Here is a 25,396-nt window from a genome sequence, read left to right as displayed (position 1 = left end):
GATAGTAAGAAAAAGTAATTGAGTAATTTAACTGTTCTACACTAAGTCATGCTGGTGTCAGCTGTTAGAAAGAAGGACCTGTGTGTACCTAACAACAAGATGTTGAGATTTGAACTATTATGTATTGATGGAATTTAATTATTATTCTAAAGGCTATCATTAATTTAGTCATAGCACCGAAATAAGAGCGTATCAATAAAACTGGCTGTTAATCTTTCACTAAATATATTTTCATTATTAATAATCACTTCATTTTTGGGGGCTGTAGGAATGCTGAACACCACACCGACCCTCCTGTCCTGATTAATTTCTGAGCCAATCAATAGCATAAAGCAGATTGAATATATGCGAATGAGAGCGCGAGGGAGAGAGAGAGAGAGAGAGAGAGAGAGAGAGAGAGAGAGAGATGAGGAGGTGAGGGACAAACTTGCAAGAAGCAGAGCATGCAGAGAAAGCTCCGCAAGACAACAGTGCAGCTGCTTATCAGCGGGTTTTGAAGCTCTACACAGGCACAGCAGAGCTTATTGAGGATTACAATGATTGCCACAACTCAACAAAACATGACCACGGAGCTGGTATGTGTGTGTTTTTTTTAATTACTATTATTTTATCTCCACTTAGTTTTCCTACAGATTGAGAGCAGTGTGTGTGTGTGTGTGTGTGTGTGTGTGTGTGTGCTTTATAGTGTGTGTGTGAGTCCTCTGATGCTGATGCTGATGTGCAGTGTGGGGGGGAATTCCTCATGTGCACAATACGATGACTATCGATTAGTGTTATAGCGGTTTCGCCCATTCAGACTTTTCCAGTCAATAATCATCTAACCCGGACAGGTTTGACTCTGTGCACTGCGGTGCAGGCAGATATGTGTGTGTGTGTGTGTGTGTGTGTGTGTGTGTGTGTGTGTATTAACACGACGTCCAATGCTTGTGTCTCTTTCAATCTGTCCCATGCAGACTTTTATGGCATAATATCTGCAGTGTGATATTCAGATATTTGTCCCAGCAGACGGTCCCCTCCAGCTTGTACCTGCACAAGAGGCTCCAAAGCTACAGCCTGCACTGTGTGATTGATTATTCCTCTGCTGTGTAGGTGTATTGTCAATGAGGAAAGACTTCAACATCCTCTGCTTTATTTTCTCTCACATTATTTTAATATCTTTATTATTTAATGCGGCTATCCCGTTCAATCGTAACATGCACATGCAGCTCCAATGTGACTTTTTTCTGGTTCGTTTCACATCTGTTGATGTGTTAGAAGCAAGTTATGATAATTAATTATCAATTATTTAAATATATTACACAGAGATTGCATGTGTTACTACACCAGGTAGATTTTTACTTGTGTTAAGTGTCTAGTATTCAGGTTATCAGCGCATCACATTAATCATCACACTGCTTCCACACAGTGGGATTTGCATGACTAATATCTACGCATAACTAATATGCATTGTTTCCTCCCTTTGAATAAAACTTTCTCATGCCGCATCGGTCTTTGTATATTTTTACTCCTGGTGTTTCTCTTCCTGCACAGTGTGTGCAAGTGCAACAATTCCTAACCACTGCCAACTCACTAATTAACAGGTCTCATCAAAGTGTCACTCTCCTTTTTAAAGAACTTCAATCATTAGATCATTAGCACACAGAAAGTGTTAGAGGAGCAGCTGCATTATTTGTTAATTATGTCTAATTGGTATGTAGTACGGGCACGGTGGTGTTTGTCATTAAAAAGTCATGCCAAGCTTTAGGGCTTGTTATGTGATCGGACGCGTCTGAAGCTGTTTCTGTGTGATAATCCTGCAGCATTATTGTCTCCTTGAGGGGGGCCACACAAGGCTGCGGGGGCTTATGTAGACAATCCATTACCTTGCGAATGTCGCAACATTTCATGCCCACGTACGCCAATCAATGTGCTTTGCAACAGGGAAGCAATTAATGAGGCATTTCTGAGTGTCATGTTTGTCTTTGTTGGTGAAAAGATGTGACGGTTTAGGGGGGTTTAATGTGGGCTGCTACTTGTGTCATTCGTGTGTGTGTCACAGTATTAGATGATGCCATGATATTGTAGGAGCAAAGAGCAGTCATAACTAAATTACTCTCCAAATGAGAAAGCAATATCTCAATTTCACGCCAGAAAAGCATATTGCTCTGGTTCTGGTTCAGTTCATTTACTGGCATTCAGCAAGAAAAGAGCTGTGACTTAATTAGTTTTTTTTTCAAAAGCAATATTGTTTTAACGCTCATCCTCAACAGGAATAATGTGACAATGTGACACAGTGAATTCTTATAGCAAGCTTATTATGAGCGAATCATTTTTGCTGATGGAGTATTTCCATCTCAGCCGCGTGGAAAAAATGACATGATCTTTCTCATATATTACTCCAACTCTATATCATGTCACCCGCAGCTTTCCAGCGTGTGTTTTACTGATGCTGCTTGTTTCCTAAGGCAGGTAGTCAGTCACTGTGAGTGGCTGGACATGGCTGAGGAAAAAGCTCCCTCACACAGGCCACCCTTTTTTGTACAGTAATTTTCTTATGCGTGATGGGGAGCTTGAAAAGAATATGAAATTCTAGGGCACCCTTGCAGCAGCGGCGGGTCTTTTATTTCGCAAAAAAAAAGGCTTGTGCTGCATTGTCTGGCAATAGCCTCAAGGGCAAAAAAAAGAGTCCCATATGGTGTCTATACCACCTACTGCTTCTTCTTTCTTTTTTCTTTTTTTAAGATAAAAAACACAAAGGGAGATGTGATGGCGCAGTGAGTAGGAGCACAGAAATTCCTCTGGATGTGATAAAAGATAGCTTGGATATGAATCAATAGTGAGCTGTAGTATCTCATTACTGCAGTAGGTTGGTTACCATGTATTCAAGCCACATTAAAGTTACAGCCTTCTCTAATGTGACCTTCATATTAAATGAGGCAATGAGGGATATTGACAGGGTAATACATACGTGGGTTACCTGCTAATCTATAGCTTTCCCTTGTGAGCAATTACAGTGAATCATTAAAATCAGGAGCACATAGGCTATATTGAATGTTGTGCACATCTGCCAATACATCTCCCACCTTTATATTGCTGTGCTTATCTCACTGATGCCCCTGCCAATGTCATGCGTGTAATAAACATCATTGACTTATGTTAAAGAGGAGGTTATGCAAATCTGGATCCAGGAGCCTGCGTTGGTTCCCTCATTCCTGTGCATGTAATTTATTGTCAGATTCTCCATGCCTCAAAGAAACAGTAGATGGAGTTAAGGAGGTCTCCCGAGCCTAATTTATGAATTCTTAGCACCGCCCGGATTCTGCGCAGCCTAGATGTGTTGGGTGCCGTGCTGAGTGAGTAATTGCATTTAGTGTGACTTGCTTTTTTTTTTTTTTTTACCGTGCAGACTCAATCAATACAGTTGGAATTGTTTGATTTTGTGTACAGCGCCCCGAGAAAAAGGAGCCAATTAGCTGGAACCTGTTTGTCCGCAGTTAAATGAATACTTCCAGTGCGATGGATATGTTTTTTTAAGGGTAGAAAGGTCAGGATAGGGTGCTAACGTTCGACATGTTGGAGTCATACTTTGCAAGGATTAGAGTAAAAGTCTCTTTTATGACTCTATTCACACTAGTAATTGTTTCCCTGTGGACATGGCACAACTGTACACCTTATCGATTCTCTCATTTGGTTGAGTGAAAATCCCCGAGCTCTGCTGGCAAACATAAGAGCTCTCTTATCACTAATGCAGTTCTCCAAGATTTTTCCAAAAGAAAAAAAAAGAAAAAGAAGTCCTCTCAAAGGGATTTCTTCAGGAGAGTTATCCATTAAAATAAAAAAAGCTTTGATTTCTATTCTCTTTGGTGTTTGACTGACACCTCATCTGGGAATCTACTCCCAACTCCTGTGGGGGATCGTACAGGCTATAAAATGGATGGCCCACTTAAGAAAGTTCACGTGTGATTCATTTTTGATCTGGCTCAGCAAAAAACAACAACAGCTCTGAGATATATTCACTTGTCCATCAGGGCGCCGGCTGAAACAAATCCGGTTTGTCATACAATGCAGCTTCTCACCTGTGCCTGCAGGTTTGTGCTGCATTAGATTCTCCTCATGCATTGTATGACCAACATCAGCAGCCCAGTCTCCATCCACCGGCAGCAGCATCACCACCGTTTTTCTCTGGGGGATTCTGCTCAGCGCATCTGTACCTCATTTGCAAGCGTGTCAAAACTCCTCGTTTGCCCAAATGTGGGATTCTCCCTTCCTTAATTGGAAGTACGGTCTTATGTCTGGGCTCAGGGGAATGATAGGAGCTGTGCATCCTATTAGGAACGTGTTTCAGCTCTCACGTTTGCACAGGGGTAATTAGAGGGAGGACTTGGAAATGAAAACACAGAGTGATGGACTCAGTCAAGTGGAGGAATTCAATTTAAAAATGTCCAGTTCTGCTGTGAGATCCTGCGTATCCCAATATGTAACCATGATACTTAACCATTGCTATTCATAGATTTCAATTCTATACGACCAGCTTGAGTCAAACAGAGAGATGCAGTATTGAATCCCAAAGCTTCCATAGACTTCTCTTGGTTTAGGGTACCGGTGGTTCACTGAGATATTGTGTGGCAGGAGAAAGAGATAAAACAGAGTGTAAGAAAGGAGCAGTACATACAGAGCAGTAGACATCAATCATCTGGGCTCTGGCCTGTACTGAGAGTTCAAACACCTGAAAGTTGTCCCTGCAGGTGTAACCAGTAGTGGTTTTAATTTGAACATGTTATGATACTGCAGCCGTGGTGATCTATTAAAGATGAGAACTTGGCAGGAGTTCTGTGCTGGCAACCGGTCGACACAGAGCAAGACCTTTTATGTGTTCTACTCGTCTCGGGTAAGAAAGAAAACCTGCTTCCTTACAATAAAAGGAAAGACATTCTTTAAAGTGCGTTTGAGGATTTTTTTTTTATCTTAACGAAGAAAGAAACTCCTGCTGTTTCTGGTTCAACTGCACTGACCTTTAATCTTTAGTTCCTGCAGAATTTCAACGTTTCACTGTTCTGAAAAACACATTTAATGCCAGAACTGTAAAAACATTGTCAGGTTTTTTTTTTTTTTTGCACTTTAATGCACCAAGCGTCCGGGGCTTTTAGTCAGGCGGTAAAGGGAGGTGTATGTATGTGTAGAGGATGTGTTAGGTGGGTGTAAAAAAAAATAAAAGACTGCTGTGTCCAAGGGAGCAGCAATCTGTTGACCGGTGAACCATGTAGATGCCCTGCTTTCACTGCCCGCCTCCACAGGACCTGGAGGAAGGGTGATGGAGACGTGCAAGGCTACGAAGGTTAAGCCAAAAGGGGTGGCCAGATATAATGAAGGCTGAATTTTATAGCTGCTCTATGATTGAGCTCTCACACTCCATCGGCCATGTGGCTCCAGCAGTGCCAGCCGCTCATTATGAGGGCGTAAAGCACAGCTTGGAAACAGCACGCAATTGTGTTTAATTGTGAGTGATTCCATCAGTTCCCCCCTGATCGCATACAGGGGGTATACAAGGACTTGAAGTTTTACTCTTTTGGTCACTGAAGCTTTGATTCATTGTATAGTTAAACATTTAATCCACCTTATTTTTACTGCCTAAGCTGTATAATAAATCCAGATGAAGTATTTCTCTATAAAAGCATGCTATAATTTCAGGCACTACACGTTTCAAGGTAACTTCACCAGACCCATCCCCCTTGTCTCTGTTTTAGCAAACCACACGGCCCATCAGTCATATTACAGGTGAAATGAGGCGGCGGCAAAGAAAAAATGATGTATGCAGCTAAAACTACTGCTGCAATTAAAGTCTCATCCTCACATATGCAACAAATTTCTTCAGTTTTGGAAAAATAGTGCAAGGTTTCTGTGATGCTGGTGACTGGGCTCAATTCCCCCGAGTCCTCATTCTGCTAATATGCCTGGCGGGGATGAAATTTCTGTGAGACTATGGAAATGAAGCAGCACTAATGTCCTCCTCATCAGCATGTGCTCTCATACAGCTCTGTGTGTTTTTCTTCCTTTCGTATCAGGACCTGGGGAGTTCAGACGGACCCCCGCGGAACTGGAAGGGCATAGGTATTGCCATGGTGGTGATTGTGGCTGTCATGTCTCTGGTCATCCTCTCCGTCATCCTCCTCACGCCTGGTAAGAATAAGAGTCAAAGCAACAAAATAAAAAAGAGGGGTTGTACTGTAATGTGGAAATGGTTTTGCACTTTAGGATGTACGCTTATGTGCTTTCTGGTGGAGAGTTAGGTGAGAAAATCAATACCACACTCATGTCTGTGGGGTATATATATGATATATCTACAGCGGACTGGAAACAGTAAAAAGCTAGCCTGGCTCCAAAGGTAACAAAATCCTTCTACCAGTACCTCTGAAGTTATCTAATTAACAATTTAGTTTTATCTGTACAAAAACCACAATGTAAAAAAGCTAATTCACAATTTTATGGCAGGTTATATCTCTCTGTGACTATTTCTTGGCTCTAAGCAGTTTCCAGGCAACCATGAGAAAGTCCAAGAAATTACCGCTCACAGCCATGATTATAACCGCCTGTAAGACTGTGAAGTGTCCGCCTTACCCCTCCGGTACAGAACAAACAACCAAGATATGTATTACATGTTGATTATTGAGCTTTAGAGGGGCTTGTATATGGATTTTGTTATCCTTGGACAGAGCCACGCTACCTGTTTCCCTCTACTTCCAGCCTCTAGATCCTCTAGATCCTCAGCTCTCTGCAACGAGGACCTTCACAAAATCAATCCACTTCTGCATCATCGGTTCATTTTTGGGGGAATTTGAATTTAAATTCATCCAGGAAAGATGCACATGCAGGAAGATATAGCTAGTTAGAAATGGTTATACCAACTGTGTGGCAACCTCCGTGTCTGGGAAGTGAAGCCAACGCAACTGCAGTTCACATTATAATACGACTTAAAGTTACACAGAATTAACAGCATGGCTGCTTTGGTTGACTCAGGTTCAGTTACAGATGACTTATTGCACCCAAGCTTTATTCGTCAGGACGGCCAACTTCAAAAGAGAGCTTTGTAAAACTGTGGGTGACGTCAGGCTTACGCTGTCCATTCTTTATACTGTCAGTGTCGCGAACAAGCCAACATGTTGGATGTGTTTTGAAAGAAATGTCTGACTTCCCTCTACACTGACTTAAATGTGCCGATGAGAGCGATATCCAGCGGTATCAAGAGTCATTTTACAAATGTTGCAAATGTGTCATTTACTGACATTTAAATTGTGAACAATGAAACCAAGCCCCGAAGCAAGAATATAAGTCAGCCCAGGCTTTTCTGTAAACAGGACATATTTTTTTGATGAACTAATTAACTCAAAGTCTCTTTGCCTTTGAAGATGAATCTCACTTATTACTCCGTTCCCATCTCACCATGGAGGATCTGGAGAGTGATGAGTTCAAAGTTCATGACCCCTGTGTGGCATGGCTGAACGGTAAGGATCTCTGCTCTCACTCATAAATTAGTCCTGAGTGACAAACGGCAGTTTAAAACCAATTTAATGATCTCTCCTGAAACTGAGCCGCTGGTTTGCAAACCCTGCAGTTCACTGTTACCTTTATCCCGCCAGATAATGAAGTGGCTCTCCGCACCAGAGAAGGGCACGTCCTGTCGTTCAGCCTCAACACCAACCTCACCACGACTCTCCTGGACAACAGCTCACTGGTGAGTTATAGCAGTGCGGCCTATGAAAAGACATATTGATTGGCTTACATTCACAGACAGCTGGACAAATGGTCCGGCCAACAGCGAGGGGATGCTTCCAGCTTGAGAAAGAGAGAAACTGTAGAGTCCCACTATTCCACATCCCACGGTTCAGACCAAAAAAAGACTTGGCGGAGTGACAGTATCAGCTCATTTTCCCCCCAATCTGGCTGTTCTGTGAGCCCTCAACATGTGCCTTCAAAGAGAATTTTCTAAGCCTGGGTATCATTTTGAACACCGCCTCTGCGCGACACTGACAGACTTATATGGGTCATCACCGAGGAGCTTAGAGCAGGGTTGTGTTGTCAGGTTGAGAAGTCTCCCCTCGGTGTCATGATATGGTTTATTATCTCTGCTGCTGTTGCTAATTCTGGGAGAAAGATTTTTTTCCCTTATACGAAAACCAAGATGCACATGGGGTTTCCCTGAATATATGAATTGCCGAACCAATTTTAGCTATATATAATGTCAAACTTTGGGATTTAAATTCACAGTAAAACTTTTTTTTTATGTAGCACCTTTTGCTTCTCGGTGACATAAAACATAAACAAACAAGATATTTCAAATCAAAGACAAGCAAAAAAATTGTGAAAGAATAAAAACATATCAGGGCGTAGGGACCATGGGATTTTAACAAAGCATAATCTGCAGCTTCCTTCCAAATCATGTTGTTAAGAATTCATAAGGTCTTGTTTCTAGGTTGTGCATTGTTTCCCACTGTGTTTTTATAAGCCAGAACATTTTGTTGTTACTAAAAAAGCAACATCCACTTTAAATACCAGGACAAACATCTTCATATTATTGTGTTGTGTTGGTAGTAAGTGCATTTCTCCGACAACAACGAAAAGAATCATAAATATTCTTACATATATACATATGTTTTGATTTTAATCCTACATTTGAGAGGACTCCAGTATTTTAATTAAGAAAGAAAGTAGTACCCCAGGGTTCACAGATACGTAGAGCTGTAGATAATCAGCCGAGCAATGATAAGACATGCAGCCAAAGTGATGAGCGTGTAAAAGAGAGATAATAAGGAGAATAAATCAGGTCCCAGAATTGAGCCCTGAGGAACTCCGTCAGACCGCACAGTTTGTCAGTAATGGATACAAAGAAGTTACTAAAGAAAACATTGAATTACTACCCAGACCGACTCTATCCGCAGGAGAGCAAATGCAAGCTGTTGATGTATGTCTACTCTTTTTATACAGGACCTGACCGCTACTAAATTCCAAGTGTCTGCAGACAAGAGGTTTGTCCTTGTGGCGTATAACATTCGACCGGTGAGTTTTTCTCTGAATGCCAATGTTGACTCTGATTTATTCCAGAAAGCACCATCAAGGTTTTTACCCTCAGAAAACGTCCAAGGCCATAAATTACCCCCTGTCATATCAAAGACGAACTGTTGCCACTTACATACCCCTACACATGTCAGACAAGGCCTCGAGTGGCTACGGAACAACAGTGATATGCATCCTAATCAGAGCTCCAAAGAAACAACAGAGAAGAGGTTGAGGAGAAAGTGTTTGTGTGTGTGTTTGTGTGTGTGTGTGCCGATTCTGCTACTGCAGCAGTCTTCAGCTCTATAACACCGCTCGCCAAATGACTAGGGTGACATATGGGGAGTTGAATATTTAAACTGGATGGTGGTGTAAGGTACAGAAGGGGGTTGAGGAAAGCTTAGAGTGAGTGATCAGTGTGAAGTGGATGGAGGGCGAAGGGGGTGGAATGGGGACGTCAAGGAGATGAAGAGGTAAAGTTGAAGCTGCAATAATGAAAACGCCCTGCTAGTTCGGCGGGGAATTTTAATGAGGGGCTGACAAGAATCACAATCGCAGGTGGTTTTCAGACAAGCACTGGGGTAGACACAAAACACAGATCTCTTGCTCCCTTTACTCCAACAACACATAGCTCAGCGCCTCCATTCCCCCTCCAACAAGCCGCCTCGCTCTGTAAATACCCGCACCATTAATAAATAGTTGAGTCGTTCCTCAAAGGGCAGGCAAGTTGTGTAATGTGAAAGTAATCGGCGAGGCAAGGAAACAGAATTAGGAGCAAATGAAACCCCACAGCACATTTTTCACACATTTTTATTAAAGCAAATTTTGCTGCTGTTTCACCCTCACTCAACTCTCAGTCCTTTTTTTTTATGTTTCTTTATAGATCTGCCTCTGTATCATATTTTCAACGTGCTTGCCTGTTGCTGTGTTACAACGTTCGTCACACAAACACACTGCATCCGTCGTAAATGAATTATTGAGCGCTTTACAAACAGTCCAGTCTGGTTCTGCAGAGGAAGATGGGGCTCAGATCTTTGCTCAATTTGCGGGGTTGCTTTTTGGTTGATCCATGCCATGTCATTAGCATACTTCCTTTGATGTCAGCAGGAATTGTCTACGCTCATCTGTATGCTCGGTGTGTATTCACTCTCCAAGAAATCAGGGATGGCGGGCACACAACCAGAAATCCTTTGTAAATCTAGAAATAGGTGTGTGTGTGTGAGGAGAGTTGGCTTTTTGTGTGCATGGGGGGGGCTATTCATCTATTCTCTCCCCCCTTTTCTTTTGCCCTCCTCCTTCTTCTCTCTCTTCATCTTCCTCACTCACTTCCTTCTGTCTATCTCTGGGGGGGATTTGTGCTGACTGAAGCAGTTTGCGCCAGGCACCGGCTTTGCTTGTTTGGAAGAGGAGCGGCACGCTGCTGCGAGTGGCAGGGAATGGAGAGAGAGAGAAAAAACAGACAGAGCAAAAGAGGGGAGAAAGCCACTAGCAATAGGAGGGGGAAGAAAAATGGGTTATGCACCATTTGCCCTTAGATACACTGCCCAGTTGAAATCAATCAGAATGGTTATCAGAGAATGATATAGATGCTCAAAGGGGAGAAAGCTGCAGCAGAGAAACGGATGAGCAGACTGTGGGTAAAGTTAAAAGGCTTCTCTGGATTTTGTATTAGCTCTGGAGGCTTTAGGGAGGGTTTTGTGCCTGGTGGGTGAAAATAAATGGATTCTGATAAGAGGGTATACATGGAAGTTAGTGAGTTTGGGATTTGGCCACATAGGAACAAGACAAAGCAGATATCCTACAGGAAAATGTCTCGCCTCAAACCCTGTTTGAATTAAACGGGTTTGTGTGCAAGAGAGGAAACCTACGGTGCATATTTTTCTTTTTTTTTAAAGATTGATGGTGGTGGTGATATAGTTTATAGGAGATGGAGGTTTTTTTTTTTTCTTGGATTGATGAGGAGTGATCTGCCAAGAGAGTACCTGCCAACACAGCGCAGTTTAGGGACAAATAACATGCCATGGGAGTCGTGTCGGCGCTCTGCAGCAAACACTGGGTGCCGGTATCAAAGCCAGCACATTGTGGGGCTGCTAAGAAATGCTTGTGAGGCAGGAACAACGTTGAGATGGAAGGATGCTGTTATCTCTGTGGTGTCTATCTCGCAGTGTGCAGCAGATCCCAATATCTGTGCTCATGCAAAGGAGCTCTATACGTTTATTTTGCCACCTATGAGTTGCCTTCCCACCCCCTGACTGGGGAGACTGGGGAAGGAGCCGGTAGTGGAAGTGGGGGGTTGAGGAGCAGAGCGAATGTGGAGAATTTATGATATGTTACCGGCAGCCTCATTAGGATTCAGTCTGCCTCTCGGAGACAGATGCTCTCATCCGCTCTGTCTGTTTACCACGCAGACACACAATAACATACAGCTTCTTCCACCGGCTTCATAATGTTAAATCATGAGCACAATCTCCGGGTTCCTAAATACAAATCATCAACAGCTGATTGAACATGCTGTTCATGGCAATGCTGCCCTCTCTGGTCTCAAAGAGTGATACTCCCTCTAACTCAAGATCGGTCCTTGTTGGGTGTCGAGGACTTGTCAGCTCTGGCTGTCAGCCACTGCCTCCCCCCCTCCTCTCTGCATCCTTTCCTCCCTTCCTGTCTTTGTTTCTTTCTCTCTATCTCCCTCCCACACTTTTTCCTCTTTGTGTTTGGCCAATTCATTCCCTTCCTCTTCCTGTTTTCCTGTTCCTTGCACTTATTTTTCTGTTGTAACCAAGCTCCCTTTTTCCTCCCCTGTACACCCCTCATGCTCCGCAATCAGATTCCAATTTCATTTAGATAGCCCTTTAAAATTTATTTCCCCACCCCTTTTTATCCCTGCAGCTTTACCCCTGCGCCTCGCCATCCATGAATTTTCTAACAACAGACCAACAACACAGAGGAGAAATCCAATTTCACTGCTAAGTGTGCTATGTAGAGGATGTGACATTTAATTTCTTTAGGGACTGTTGTTTCCAGGATGCTTGGGCTTTTCAGAGGCCAGGGGGTCCAAAAGAGCCTGCTTACAACCCTTTTATTGAGGGCAAAAGCAAGAATGGTACAGATCAATATATTACCTAGAATTCATCAGGTAATGCCGTGATCAATCGCAGTTAACACTCGCACACGTACGCACATGCACACAGTATCGACTCGGGTTGCTTTGGTCTTCTTCAGCATGTTTAATTGAATTAATCGTTGAGCTGCTGATGCTTGTGTCAGGCCTGCCACAGAGTTGCCAGCCGCAGTAGATCACAGTGGGAATGATATTAGCTGTAATGATGCTGTTTAATAATACGACTGTCTGTCTCAGTTTCTGGACTTTTCCCCTTTTACATGTCATGTCTTTTATATTGTCTCTTATACTCAGACTTTAAAATTCCTGTTATTCAGATATGATCACAATAATGATGCAATATGGATGAAATGGCTGCAAGCGGTTCAATGACTCGAAGGAGCTTAAGTGTATAATATAAAGCTGCGATTGGCTCAGTAACAATTAAAGCAATATTAAAATACTATTGACCAGTTAAACACATGTAATTGAACGCCCTAATCTTGTAGCCTAATGGTAAAAATGTGATGCCTTGCAGTGATTTCAACGATAATTAGAGAATGCAAACAGCTTCCTGTTGCAGCAGCGTCCTTCACGGTTTCATTTGCATTTAACTCTCTCTTTATCGGAGCATGTGTGAGCACTGAAATATGTGTGTGTTGTCATCTAAGTGCGGCACACCTGTGTGCATGATATCCTCTACCTCTTTCAGGTGTTCACTCAGTCCTTCACAGCCTCCTATGCTATCTACAATGTGGCTAATGGGTAGGTGGAATCATGAATGCTAATGCATGGGCTGCACTGGGCATGAGCGTTACCGATGCAAGCAAGCAAGCAAGCAAGCAGACCTGAGGATTGAAAAAACTCCCCCTCTTCCCCGTCCTAAAGAGTGTGTCTCATTGACTCAGAGCCTCATGTTTCTGTCAGACATGCATTCATTCGTCAGTGTTCTTTGCCAGGTTTCCATACCCAGAACGTAAAAGGTTTGTACTGTACTTCAAGTTTCACTGCCTGAGATTCATATTCAGCATTATATATATTCGTGGAAAAAAAAAAAACTCGCTGTGGATGTTCGCTGGAACTTCAGCGGAAAGGTTTTTTCAAATGGAGCATTGCCTGAGTATGTCTTGGAGGAGTTTGCCTGTCCTGATGGAGAAAATAAGCGTCGCTAGAAATATGGAAAAAGTTGCACTCTTCTTGCATGAACCTGTTTTGTTTTCCTTCTCTGCATCTTGCTCTTTTTTGTCCTCTCGCAGTACACAGTTATCTCTCAAGCAAAGCTCAAGGCCAGGGCATGGATGGATCTCAGAGGGTTTTTAAGCAGGACACTTGTCCCTAACGGAGGGCTTATGTCTGAGATTTTGTGTGTCTTCCAGGGATCTGCTGGAGCTTAACCCTCTGGAGAGGGAGAAGGCAACGCTGCAGTACGCCTCCTGGGGACCTCAGGGAAACCAGCTGGTAAGGCGGGAAATTACTCATTTACCTGATCAATGCCTGCCAATATGATTTTATAATCTAATAATAGTACAGTTTGAGTATACATGGAGCCTCCATCTGACATCATTTAAATAATGGGCTCACATCTTTGTCATTATGAGATGAACTGCAACTTAGAGGTTATTGCAGTGACTCTGTTGCTATAATAGAGTTGTTTTATACTCTAAACATAATTCATCTACCTTCCCTGTAACGTAATTGGCTCCTGCTGCTATGTCGGTGCTCATCTGCAGCGTATTAACTGGCGAGTAAAGATGCATTGGCTCTCACTTGTGTGTGCATGCTGGCCGATGATTTATTCGTTCTTGGATGGTGTCCGACGTTTAGTTCAGGCAGCCAAAGATGAAGCCTGCAACCATACTGTCTTTGATAATGGATTTGGCGCTCTCTGTGCTGTCTCTGCCGGTCATGCCAGGCCTATGTGTCCGACGGAGATATCTACTACAAACCGAGTGTGACCAGCAATCCCTTGCGCCTGACAACCACTGATGAGGAGCAGAACGTGGTGAACGGGCTCTCTGACTGGACTTATGAAGGTGGGATGTGTTCCAGAAATGTCTCACACTTAAAGTACAGAGTGAAAAAAACTAAGTTAACAATCTTAAACTGTCTTTTAAAACAGAGGAAGTGCTCTTGACGTACGTGGCCCACTGGTGGTCTATGGATGGGGCCCGGCTGGCGTACCTCACCATCAACAACTCTGCCACACCTGTGATGGAAATACCGCACTTTCTAGGTGGTCTCTACCCGTCCAACGTTCTTTTCCCGTACCCAAAGGTAAAAATGGATTCAAACAAGACTGAAATCAGCCACAGAGGCAGCTCAGTGAGGCACAGCGGTGCTGTGAGCTCAATGCAAACATCAGCTTTCTGCTGTTTCTGCTACACATCACACTCACCCAATCATACACTTGTTGGCTGCCGAGGTGCCAACTGCTCATCAGAAATGAGAAAAATCATTCACGCACAGATGGCACAGCCTCTGGGAACATTTCGGGGAGTCAATATCTTGCCCAAGCACACTCCGACATGCAGACTGGACCACTGATCTTCTGATTAGTTGAAGATCCGCTCTGCCTCCTGAGTCACAGCTGCCAAAAGAGTCATTAGTTCAGTAGGTATTTGATTATAAACCAGAGCATTGGACACATTTAAATTATGATCTGATGATGCCGCAAGATTGAAAAGTTGATGGATGTGGCGCCCTGGTGGCTTGTCCGGTGGAGCGGGCGCTCGCTGTAGCGGCCAGGATTTAGTTCTGGCCCGTTTGTCTGATCAAACAGGCGAAAAATGCCCCCCAGAAATAATTAAATAAAAGAAAACAAAAGATGATGGATCACCAGAATTACTACAATTCATCCTGTGGGGGTGGGTAATGAATGTCTGTGCCAAATGTCAGGCCAATCCATCCAAATGTACAAGTCAACCTCGTGGTGCTGCTGGAGGTAAAGTCAGAATCTTGTTTTCCATGCAGTAGGTGTCGAGTTGTTTCCTTGACCTGCTAGTGGAGCTAGCGGTAAGTTCATTTGATCTTTTTTTCTTCTTCTTGTGCTTTACAGGCAGGCTCAAGCATCCCATCAGTCAGTCTGTTTGTGGTGAATCTGTATGGTCCAGCTCACACTCTAGAGATGATGCCTCCTGACTCGCTCAGGGCCAGGTAGTACATCTCTGTGAATGTGAAAACAGAATAAACCTTGAAGACTTTAGACACCGCTTGTCAGATATGATTACATGTCCAGGTTCCTCTCTTCCTCTCACTGCCTTCTTCTTTCTTTTTCCCATTCCTTTGCACCACTTTCCAATCCTGTATCATTTTCTGCCTCACCTCTTCAGAGACAGCTACATCTCCATGGTGACTTGGATCAGCAGCACACGCCTCGCGGTCCGTTGGCTGAATCGTGCCCAGAACCAATCGGTGCTCTGCGTGTGCGAGGCCACCACGGGGGCATGCTCAGAGGTGAATGGTCATCAGTCGTTCCGCATTAGTAAACCGAGCGGCGCCCGCTGCAATGTACAGCTTTGATAAAATTCAGGCTTCTTTTTTTTTCTCCGCGTTGGGAGCTTGCGATTGATTTCCTTAAGCTCTCAAATGTCTACCAGCTGGATTAATATTTAAGATCATTTGCTGCAAGAGAAGAATTTTCAGTGATGTGTGCTGCAGTATTTTAATGCTTCTTTCCTCTCTGTAAATCCTCACAGATCCCAGTTACCCTTTGCCAAAGTTTTCCTATTGCTAGATTTAATAATTAATACGAGATCTAAACTTTATGTATACGAGGCTACTTAAATCAGCTTTAGATGTTGTTATAAGCAGCGTGTGATGAATAATTCTTGTTTTTTTATATTTTAAATCAACAGAAACACAAAATGACCATGGACATAATGCAAAACCAACGACAGGTCAGTCTGTTTACACCTTGTTATATTTTAGATTACTGTATGGTGCAGAGGTTTGGGGTTACTGTGGCATGGGTGGTCATGTGTGCTGATGTAAGATGGGAGCCCTGTGAAGTGCAGTATAAGGGTGACATGGTGCAACTGTGGAATAGATAAATCAGGATGCTTTTGAACAAATTTTCAATTGGGATCTTTCGAAATAATTCTTCCTGGGCAAGGGAGCTTGCAAAAGACAGATCTTCAATACATATCCATCAATCTGCATCCGTTATCTGTACCTGCTTATCCTCATCGGGGTCACAGTGGTGCTGGATCCTATCCCAGCTGACGTAGGGCGAGAGGCGGGGTACACCCTGGACAAGTCACCAGTTCATTACAGGGCACTCACCTACAGGCAATTTAGAGTTACCAATTAAGCTGTTGAGTGCATGTCTTTGGACTGTGGGAGGAAGCCGGAGTACCCGGAGAGAACCCACAGACGGGGAGGACATGCAAACATCCACAGAGATGTTCGAACCAGGATTCCTTATTACCTTACTATCTTTTAGTGTTAGTCAAATTAAAAATGACTATTTGAGAATTAGAAACAGAAATGGTCAGCAGAAGTGTTGTATAAACCAAAATTAAGAAGTCTGATTAAAGACATTAATCATCCGGAGCACAGAGGTCTGTCTGTGCAGTCCAGTTGTGATGTTGGTATCCTGCCTTTGGCGGTGGAAACTCGACGCTTCCACTCGACTACAGAGGAGGATCGAAAGTGTCTGTGTGTGAATTGACTTTGTGTTCTGTAGTCCGATGTATCACAATATTAGATAAACAGGCTTTTTTCATAAGATGTCGGCAGAATGCACTGATTTGCTTTCTATGTCAGATAAAGTGTGTACAGACGAAGTGCCAGTTAGAGGGCGCTTTATGTTTGATGCGTTTAAAGGAACTGTCTCTGCCTCATTTGTTTTGTCAGTTGTGCCTTCAAGCTTTATTGCTAAACTGGAACCAAGACAAGTCCAAGACCAGAGTGTTTTAAGACTGAGACAAGATCAAGACTTTGAGTTGCTGAGAGCAAGTCAAGACCAAGACCAGACAGTTTGAAATAAAATCCTGAGTCTGCTTTGTCCGAGACCAAGACAAGACGAGACCGAGACCAGTCTTGAGTACTACAACACTGCTGTGATGTCTAAAGAGCAGGGTTGTTTTTATATTTCTGTTCTGTTTGTTCGCCATGCACAGTGTGTTACTTGTCCTTTCCTCTTATAATTGTTAATTTCCTTTGTTTGTTATGTGTGTGCTCTCTTGTGAGTCCGCCTTTGTTGCATGACACTTGGAAAATAAATAGCACTGACACCTATTCATCATATTTTTCCTCCCAACAGGACGTGCCGCTGTTTTCAGCAGACGGCTCGATGTTTTATACAATCCTGCCTGCGAAACAAGGCGCCCGTGGAGAGTTTCACCACATCGCCGGCCTCTCAGCTCAGGTCAGTTAACTTTACCTCGCTCATGTCATCCTTGAATAAAAATTGGTCATTAACACTTCAACAGGGGAGGGGGGGTCACATAAAACAGATCTCAGCAGCACAGACCTCCCTAAAGTATTGCTTGTTTACAACGTCTCCTCTTAGTATTGAAGCAATTTGTTTGCATTTGTTTTCTCCCTAATTAAACGTCATTTGGTCTAAAGTGGCATTTGACTAATTAATGCTTTAATGACGCTTTGCCCTTTTACATTATTGAAGGAATCCATCAAGGAAGTTCATTTCAATTTACCAAGTTAATCATCGTCTGCGGGGCAATTAAAAAATGTTTAATGATGCTTTTTTTTTAGAAACACGCTCTATACAGAGGAGAATTAAATTTTGTTTATTTTTTCTGAGTTCTTATTAAATAATTAAGTGAATTTGGCATTAAAAAGGTTATTTGTTTTATGGTAGTTTAATGATGAAGTTCCACACCTGTGGGCTCATAAAGACTTTTAGTATTATACGATGAAATCCAGAGTTTTATCTCCTGTGTCTCTGTAACTTCAGTCCCAATGTCAGAATAAACAATAAACTGTTTTTCTCAGCGGCCATCAGTGGTTTAACTTTTATGAACCTTCATTTTATTCTCCTCCACAATTTTGACACACTCGCTGTGTCGCTTGCGCCTATTTTTATTCTCTGTATCTTGCCTGTTTCTGCATTCTCCTTCATCTCTGTCTCTGTGTGTGTAACGCAGCCTGCCATCCCCTCCGTCCCTCCTCGCTTCTTGACATCGGGGAGCTGGGACATCACCTTGCTCTGCGCCCTCGACGAGAAGGCTGGAAAAATGTGCGTGAGAGTCACATTGTGTCGGGTCGGGTTGAATCTTTTGACAGCCTGCAGCTCCGTGGTATTAATCTATGAGTGACAGGGCGTGGAGGAGCATAGTGACCATCATTAAATTGATGATTTCTTGCTGTAGGATGAGAGAAAATCCAAGACGTGTCAGCTACAGGAAAGCAAAATCACTCTCTGGGTCGGGGTGAATGCTACACAAAAAGACTTCCCATTTAAAAACAACTAAAAGAGCCATTTTAACATGTGCCATTGATCTCGGCTAATAGGCCGAGGGGAAATGGCTTTGACCCTGACTATGCTTGTAGCAATGCATTGTTACTGAAGAGGACAAAGCATTACTTACACTTGAACACAGCTGATTATTGCTTTAATCTGTCTTTATCCTGCTGGGAGCCAGATGCCCCCTCAGGAATCGATTGACTGAAGTGTGAGCATCACAGACAATGAAGGAGAGCCAATTGTCAGTTGTTTGCAGTCCCAAAGCACGCGGGTTGATATTGTTCTTCCAAACAAGTCATTCTGTTCTTCTTACCTTCACGCAGAAGCAGTCGATACACTTTGATGTGCATCCACTCCATAGATATCGCCCGCCCTGATGGTGCTTTAACAAATTAAATGTGATACACGGATTTCTATTAACATGCTGCAGCGTAGGTGTCGGAGTATCGATTCTCGTCATGAATAATTGATACGCTGAATAATTATGATGAAGCGAAGACGCCTAAAGGTGATCTGCAGTTCTTTGACAGCGATGAGTAACTCGCTGTGTTTTGTGGTTTAATTTCTCCTCGTCAGCTACTTCCTGAGCACGGAGGAATCCAGACAGAGCAGACACCTTTACAGGTAAGCCCAGTGACATGACCTAACCTTTAGCACAAACAGATGCCCTGCTACAAACAGATATTGACTTAAGATACAAGTCCCTGTGGAGATTTTGGTTTTCCTATTTGTTGTGTTGATTCATGTACTGTATGCAGCATCCAGTGTGTCAAATTAAGGGTCTTTATCTACAGGATATGGCAGAAATTGGACATTATAACATCATAACTATGTTTTCATTAGTATATAACCACTTGAAAATAAGAATTATTAGGTTTTTATCATATCTAAACATGCCACAGGTCCTTTTCCATAAAATCCACCATGTTCACACCACTGAACACTGACTCTAGATAAGCCTTTTGTGCTTTTTGTGTGTTTTGCGGTCACAGTAGTTTCTTTTTTCATGCTTCGAAGCACAGTGTGCACAGCTAAGATGTCACTAAATCCCACATACTGGTCCTTTAATGTTTTCCACCTCTTATTTGAACGTGTTCGTCTGCTTGCATTTTATAATTAGCGTACAAACTGTGCTTAGTTTTGCAGGTATTTGGTCATAAACCAGAGTCATGCAAAAAAAGAATTAAAAGACATAAACTGTTGATGGTGCAAAATTTCACTGCAGTCCATCATATAGATGTTGAAATAATAAAAGTATAGGACACCCACAGTCAGACTGTGGTGCCTCTGGCAGTCCTGCCTCTGCCACCTCCCGGCTAATCTAAGAATGGGTAACCGTGAATCATCAGTGCAGCTGAGGCGGGCTGAATGACACCTGGTTGCTCAAACAAGCCACCTGTCACAGCACCTACCTACCTGTCAATCAAAGCGTCCAGGCTGTTAATTATTCATGATTTTAAGCCTTAATATAATTTGAACAGGCGAGTTCTATAAAAAATTCACCCTCAGTACAGTTGTCATGAACTCAGAGACCCCAAACTGTTTTTTGTACCAGGCTGTAAACATGTTTATTTCTGCTGTAAAGTTGGGACATTTTAACATGGAGACTGACTCGTTCTGTAGCCTGTAGCACTGCTTGGTGCCACTTGGTTGAAACCTTTAAGTTTGGACCACAGTGGTGGTCCGACTATCCCCACACATAGCTAAAATTATTCTTGCCTGCTGTCGTTGCTCGAGGCCGAAGTTAAATTGCCGCATTAATAACAGAATAAAAAAACACCCAGTGGATGATGACCCTCTGTGCTGCAGAGGCATTGAGACTTATGGTCCCCCTCTGTGAAAAACTCACTTGTCTTTTTCCTCATCAACCTCCCAGGTTTCATATCTTTTTTATTAGCTTACTTAGCTTTGGGCATCGGGAGAATGGAAGAGGGACGGTGGCTTGTTTAAACGTGGTCAGTGATTAATCCTGTATGAAATTTGTAAGCAGCAGAGTGCAGAGAGACATTTAGAGACTCGCCAGCTCCTAACAGAGCAATCTGTATAACAGCTTTTATGTCCGGCCTTATTGAATCTCATTTGTTTCTGAACAGTAAACTGCCTGAACAGTTTGTCTCAAGACACTGACACTCTTCTTTAATATCTTGAAAATCAATTGACCCTTTTCCTGGAGCAAATCAGACCACTTTAGCTTGTCCTGTTGTCCTCGAGTGTGGTCAATATAACCCTTTTCTTTTATTTCCAAAGCGTGGACCTGGATGGAGTGTTTCAGCGCCGGTGCATCTCCTGCAGTCTCATCGATGGATGCGGCTTCTTTAAAGCTGAATTCAGCCCCAATCAAACTCATTTCACCCTCTACTGCTTAGGTGAGTCACACAAATACGGTACACACACTTGCAAAACATGAATATAAAAGCCTCACGCTGCTCTGTTTTTTATGTTGTCTCTTTTTTTAAAAATCCCCAGGCCCAGGAATCCCTAAAGTGACTGTTCACAGTACAAAAGACCCCGCCAGTGAGTGTAACATCTGCTTGTCTGACTTAATGGTATAATGACACACACACACAAACACACACAGGCTGTTTGCGGGTTCCCACAGCAGCCTGCAGAGGGCGGTACATTCAAGAACACCAGTATGTAGATCCATTCATCTCACTGCCCTCTGTCTGCGGCTCTCGGTTACAGCTATTTCCCTCAGAGATGAGATGAATTTGTGACCCACTGAGCTTCGGTCCATCTTGAGGCTTAGGATCAAACATATGTCTCACCCGTGTTTTATCTCCTGTAGGATATGTCGTCCTGGAGGATAACAGCCCTCTATGTAGAGCTCTGGTGGACAAGAGGCTCCCAGAGACACTGTTCAGGACACTCCCAGCAGACAACCACGGTACAACCAAGAAACCAGTGGCTGTATTTTTAAGTTTGACATTTAATGGCCACCTTTAGTGTCAGGTTATAATAAGCAGTGTGAGAATTGAGAACTGGCTGCAAGTATCTCAGCCCAGAAGGGACAAAATGTAGTTAAGTCGCAACCAAAGCAGTAATTTCTTCTATTTGCTGATTAGGTAATTAGTGTGAGTCATGCCTGCCCTCCAGGACCAGCTCCAATTTCTTTTTTTTCAGAGTGTGGCTCTGCTCGGTTTGTTCATGTTTTATTAGGGATTCATTATTTTCTGAAAGAGAATAAATTGTTTCAGTGCTTCAGATGTATTTCAGGCTGTAGTAGTTGGTGTTTAACCCTGTGTTTGCTTCCTTTAGATCTACACCTGAAACTATCTCTACCTCAGGGTTACGAGGCCAACCTGCACCCTCTCCTCATCATTGTGTAAGTGCCACCTGCTTTGCAACCTATGACCCCCGAAGCTTTTTCTTGACTCTTTCCCGCTGCCTGACAGCTGCCACCGTTCTAGCTGATCCTGTTCGTCTTGTCACTCAGGGATGGCGTTCCCGGCAGTCAGTCAGTGACAGAAGAATTTGCCCTCGACTGGCCTCAGGTCTTATCCGGCACACACAATGTGGCCTTGGCCTGGGTGGATGGCAGGAGCGGGGTCGGCCGCGGACAGAAGACCACAGCTGTGGATCCACGCAAGCTCGGCTCACTTAGAGTCAAAGATTATCTGGGAGTTGTGGAGTCAGTACAGTTATGCAACAACATAATATAATTAACATGTGAGAATAATGCCAAACTAACAGGATTTTATGATATTTACGCAGATTATTGATGCAACTGCCGTACATTGATGATCGTCGGATGGTCCTCTATGGCAAGGTTACACTATTTTCTTCAAATTTGGGAGCTCACAGCATCAAAAACCAACAGATGCTTTGTTTGTTTCAGCACTTTTCTGTTTGTCCCTGCAGGCGTTTGGTGGTTATTTAACTCTCAAGATGTTAGCCGCAACAGATAAACTCTTTCAATGCACAGCAGCTGCGGCACCGATTACTGACTTCAGGCTTTATAGTAAGTAGTTAGTTCAACTGATCATGTCGGCGATTATTCAAACATGTAAGCCTAAGAAATGTTGATGAGACACAGAGTAACAGTTATTCCACCTTTTTCAGGCGCCGCATTCTCAGAGAGGTATCTTGGCCTTCCTGCAAAGGAGGAGCACGCTTACTCGGTGAGGCTCTGAACTATTCAGGTGTAAAATGGTTTTCGAAAAGTTAATATACACTCAACTTTATTACGCCAACACTCCTCCAATGAACCCGGTCTGAACGATGGTTATAATGTGGTGTTTTGTTGAAACTGTTCTAGGGAGGTCTTAATTCAACATTATGGTAATTTTTGCAATTTTAGTTGGTGTTGTACTGAAATATTATGTCCACGTTAGTGTGGGCGGACTGAATAACACAAACGCCTCACTGTATAATGAAATTCAGTTCGACTGCACCAAAATCCTCCAAGATGACCATAACTTTGAGTCACCTCTCGAAAAAAAAGAAAACAGTTTCAACAGAATTGAATAATTAAACTTTTATGAAGATGGAAATCGATCGCGGGGTGCTGTTGTGTTAGACTGCATTAGTTTCAGTCTGGCAAGTGTACCCAATGTTGTGATTGTATATGTTTTCAGACTGCCTCTTTGCTGGAAGAGGTTAACAAACTTAAAGATGAGAACTTCTTGATTCTACACGGAACTGCGGATGGTGAGATTTTTCTTCAATTTCATGCTGAGTTAATTCTTGGGTTTATCTATTTCTAATTTCACCTTGTGCGTCTTGTGTTGTGTCCAAAAGCGAGGGTACACTTCCAGCACAGCGCTGAGCTCCTGAGCCGACTGGTGAGGGTGGAAGCCAACTACTCGCTGCAGCTGTACCCGGACGAGGGCCACATCCTGAGAGAGCCGCGCAGCATCCAGCACTTCCAGCGGACAGTGGTGAACTACCTCCAGACCTGCTTGAAGCACAGCATCCTGATAGAGCCCATAGAGGATGACGAGGAAGACGATGACTGAGCGCGGAGGTCCTTCACTTCTTCTGGAAGGAATCTCTTAGGACTGTACGCCATCTTATGCATTACCTTGGGTCGGATTACCAGGCACAAGAGCACAGGAGTGGGGACCAAGCACATCAGATCACCTCCTACAACTTCTGGAAATATTGATGTACTGTATACCTTGTTGCACACAATTATTTTTGCTGTTATACTGTATGTTCGAGGCCCTGTTTGTTTACAGAATTCACTTGAGATGAAGGTGGACTACGAGGCTACTGATTCTGCCAAACGTTTACAAAGATTTTAAAACATGCATGTCATAATGGCTGCATGATGTGGATTAGTTTACATTGCATCTTCTGTGTTTTGCAGGACTAAAATCTCACCCATGTACATGTAGCAGGGTTAGACGTGCAAAATCTGCCAACATGTGGGAACACACTAAAAAGACTTTTAAAAAAATCCTCGGCAATGAGTTGTACAAATTCAAACAATCAGCTTTAACACGAGAGATTTGAATCCTAAACTCCAAGATAACATGCAAACTCTCCACGATCTTTTAAGATGTCATTGTGAAATTAGTTATTTTAGGTCTTTTGTACAGTGTGTTCCCGACTTACATGAAATTAAATGAAGCATATGCATCATTCTAAATGTGCCAAATACATTTTGTGGGGACTTTATCCACCGGTTTTATTAGCATTACTTGCATTATGTGATTAAGAATGAGTATGCAACTGAGATTACTTACACCACAAGCTCTGACTCAAGAATGATTGCAAGAACTTCTCTGTGTAGGTCTGTATATGTACTGTATTTGGAGGTACAGTATGTTTATGTTTTGATACATCTTGGCATTTTAATCATAACTTGTGTATTGCGAAAATTAAATTATTTATTTGGACAAACTATTGAGCCATTATATAACAGTCCACGAAGGTAGTGGACAGTGGGCTTGACCATCAAACTATCACTCAAACCATACTGGTGAACTGCATGCAGTTGGTTTAAAGACGAATGCCCTTAACTCTAAAAAAAGAAATGGCTACTCCTTTTTTCCAACAATCCTTGACAATAAAGTTTGAACTTCCTGTTTTACAGCAAACATCTACTTTGTTTTTTTCCACTAGTCATCTTGGCAGTGGTCTAACTCAGACAGATGGAAGGATAAATATGATTAGGAAGAAATAAAAGTGTCTATCATGCGTTTATCTGCTGTAAATAGCTACAGAGATCGTGGCTACTGATATTCAATTTTGATATTTCAAGTCTGAAAGGGATCCATTAAAAAGTATCTGCCAACACTTATTGAGCGTGAGAAACATATGCTAGCACAGAAAGAGCCTAAAAATAACACACGGGATATAAATTTAGATTACACACAACTGTTGTCATTGCACAAATTACAAGTGCTGAGACAACAAAATGCAGTTTAGCATCTACCCAAAAGCACAAAAAGCAGTAAAGTAAGTAAGTAAAGTGCGACATAATGTGTATCAGGATATACAAACAGTGCAGAAATAAATATTAATGTGTTAACAAGATATAAACAGTATTAACAGTATAAACAGAGTGAAATGAATACACTAAGATATATACATATAGTGTAATTATACAATGCAGGTTAATTAAGTTAATATATGTATAGTATGAACTGTACGGTGTAAGTAAAAGTAATTAAATTGGTCGCCATTATATACAGAATAAACAGCTACATTTGAACAACACTATTGGTTAGATATGGGCAGTGTAGACAGTATAAATATGTATTAGTGTGTGGGGGCATAGATGCAGCCAGCACCAGAGATGAATTACATTCAGGTAACACAGTCACCATGTATTGATTTTAATGTTCCTCATTGATCTTCATACCAGATTTCTATATAATTAATAGGATGCCATTTAA

General features: G+C 42.6%; 1 protein-coding gene across 1 annotated transcript; it reads left to right on the top strand.

The window, feature by feature from the left end:
- Positions 1 to 395: 395 nt before the first annotated feature.
- Positions 396 to 24,585, top strand: LOC104919941 (inactive dipeptidyl peptidase 10). The gene is made up of 25 exons (XM_019273774.2): positions 396 to 575; positions 6,042 to 6,156; positions 7,383 to 7,478; positions 7,614 to 7,708; positions 8,959 to 9,030; positions 12,837 to 12,889; positions 13,501 to 13,582; positions 14,037 to 14,157; positions 14,244 to 14,398; positions 15,180 to 15,277; positions 15,454 to 15,577; positions 15,979 to 16,020; positions 17,388 to 17,492; positions 18,232 to 18,323; positions 19,128 to 19,175; positions 20,799 to 20,917; positions 21,018 to 21,065; positions 21,340 to 21,438; positions 21,810 to 21,876; positions 21,988 to 22,182; positions 22,266 to 22,320; positions 22,413 to 22,512; positions 22,614 to 22,672; positions 23,129 to 23,201; positions 23,292 to 24,585. Exons 1-25 carry the CDS (start codon positions 537 to 539, stop codon positions 23,507 to 23,509), a joined length of 2,370 nt encoding a protein of 789 aa, XP_019129319.1. The 5' UTR covers positions 396 to 536; the 3' UTR covers positions 23,510 to 24,585.
- The last annotated feature ends 811 nt before the right edge of the window (positions 24,586 to 25,396 follow it).

This window comes from Larimichthys crocea, chromosome XV (assembly GCF_000972845.2).
Source record: "Larimichthys crocea isolate SSNF chromosome XV, L_crocea_2.0, whole genome shotgun sequence".
NCBI lineage: Eukaryota > Metazoa > Chordata > Actinopteri > Sciaenidae > Larimichthys > Larimichthys crocea.
Note: the sequence above shows the minus strand (reverse complement) of the source record. Positions and strands in the feature narration are given on the sequence as shown.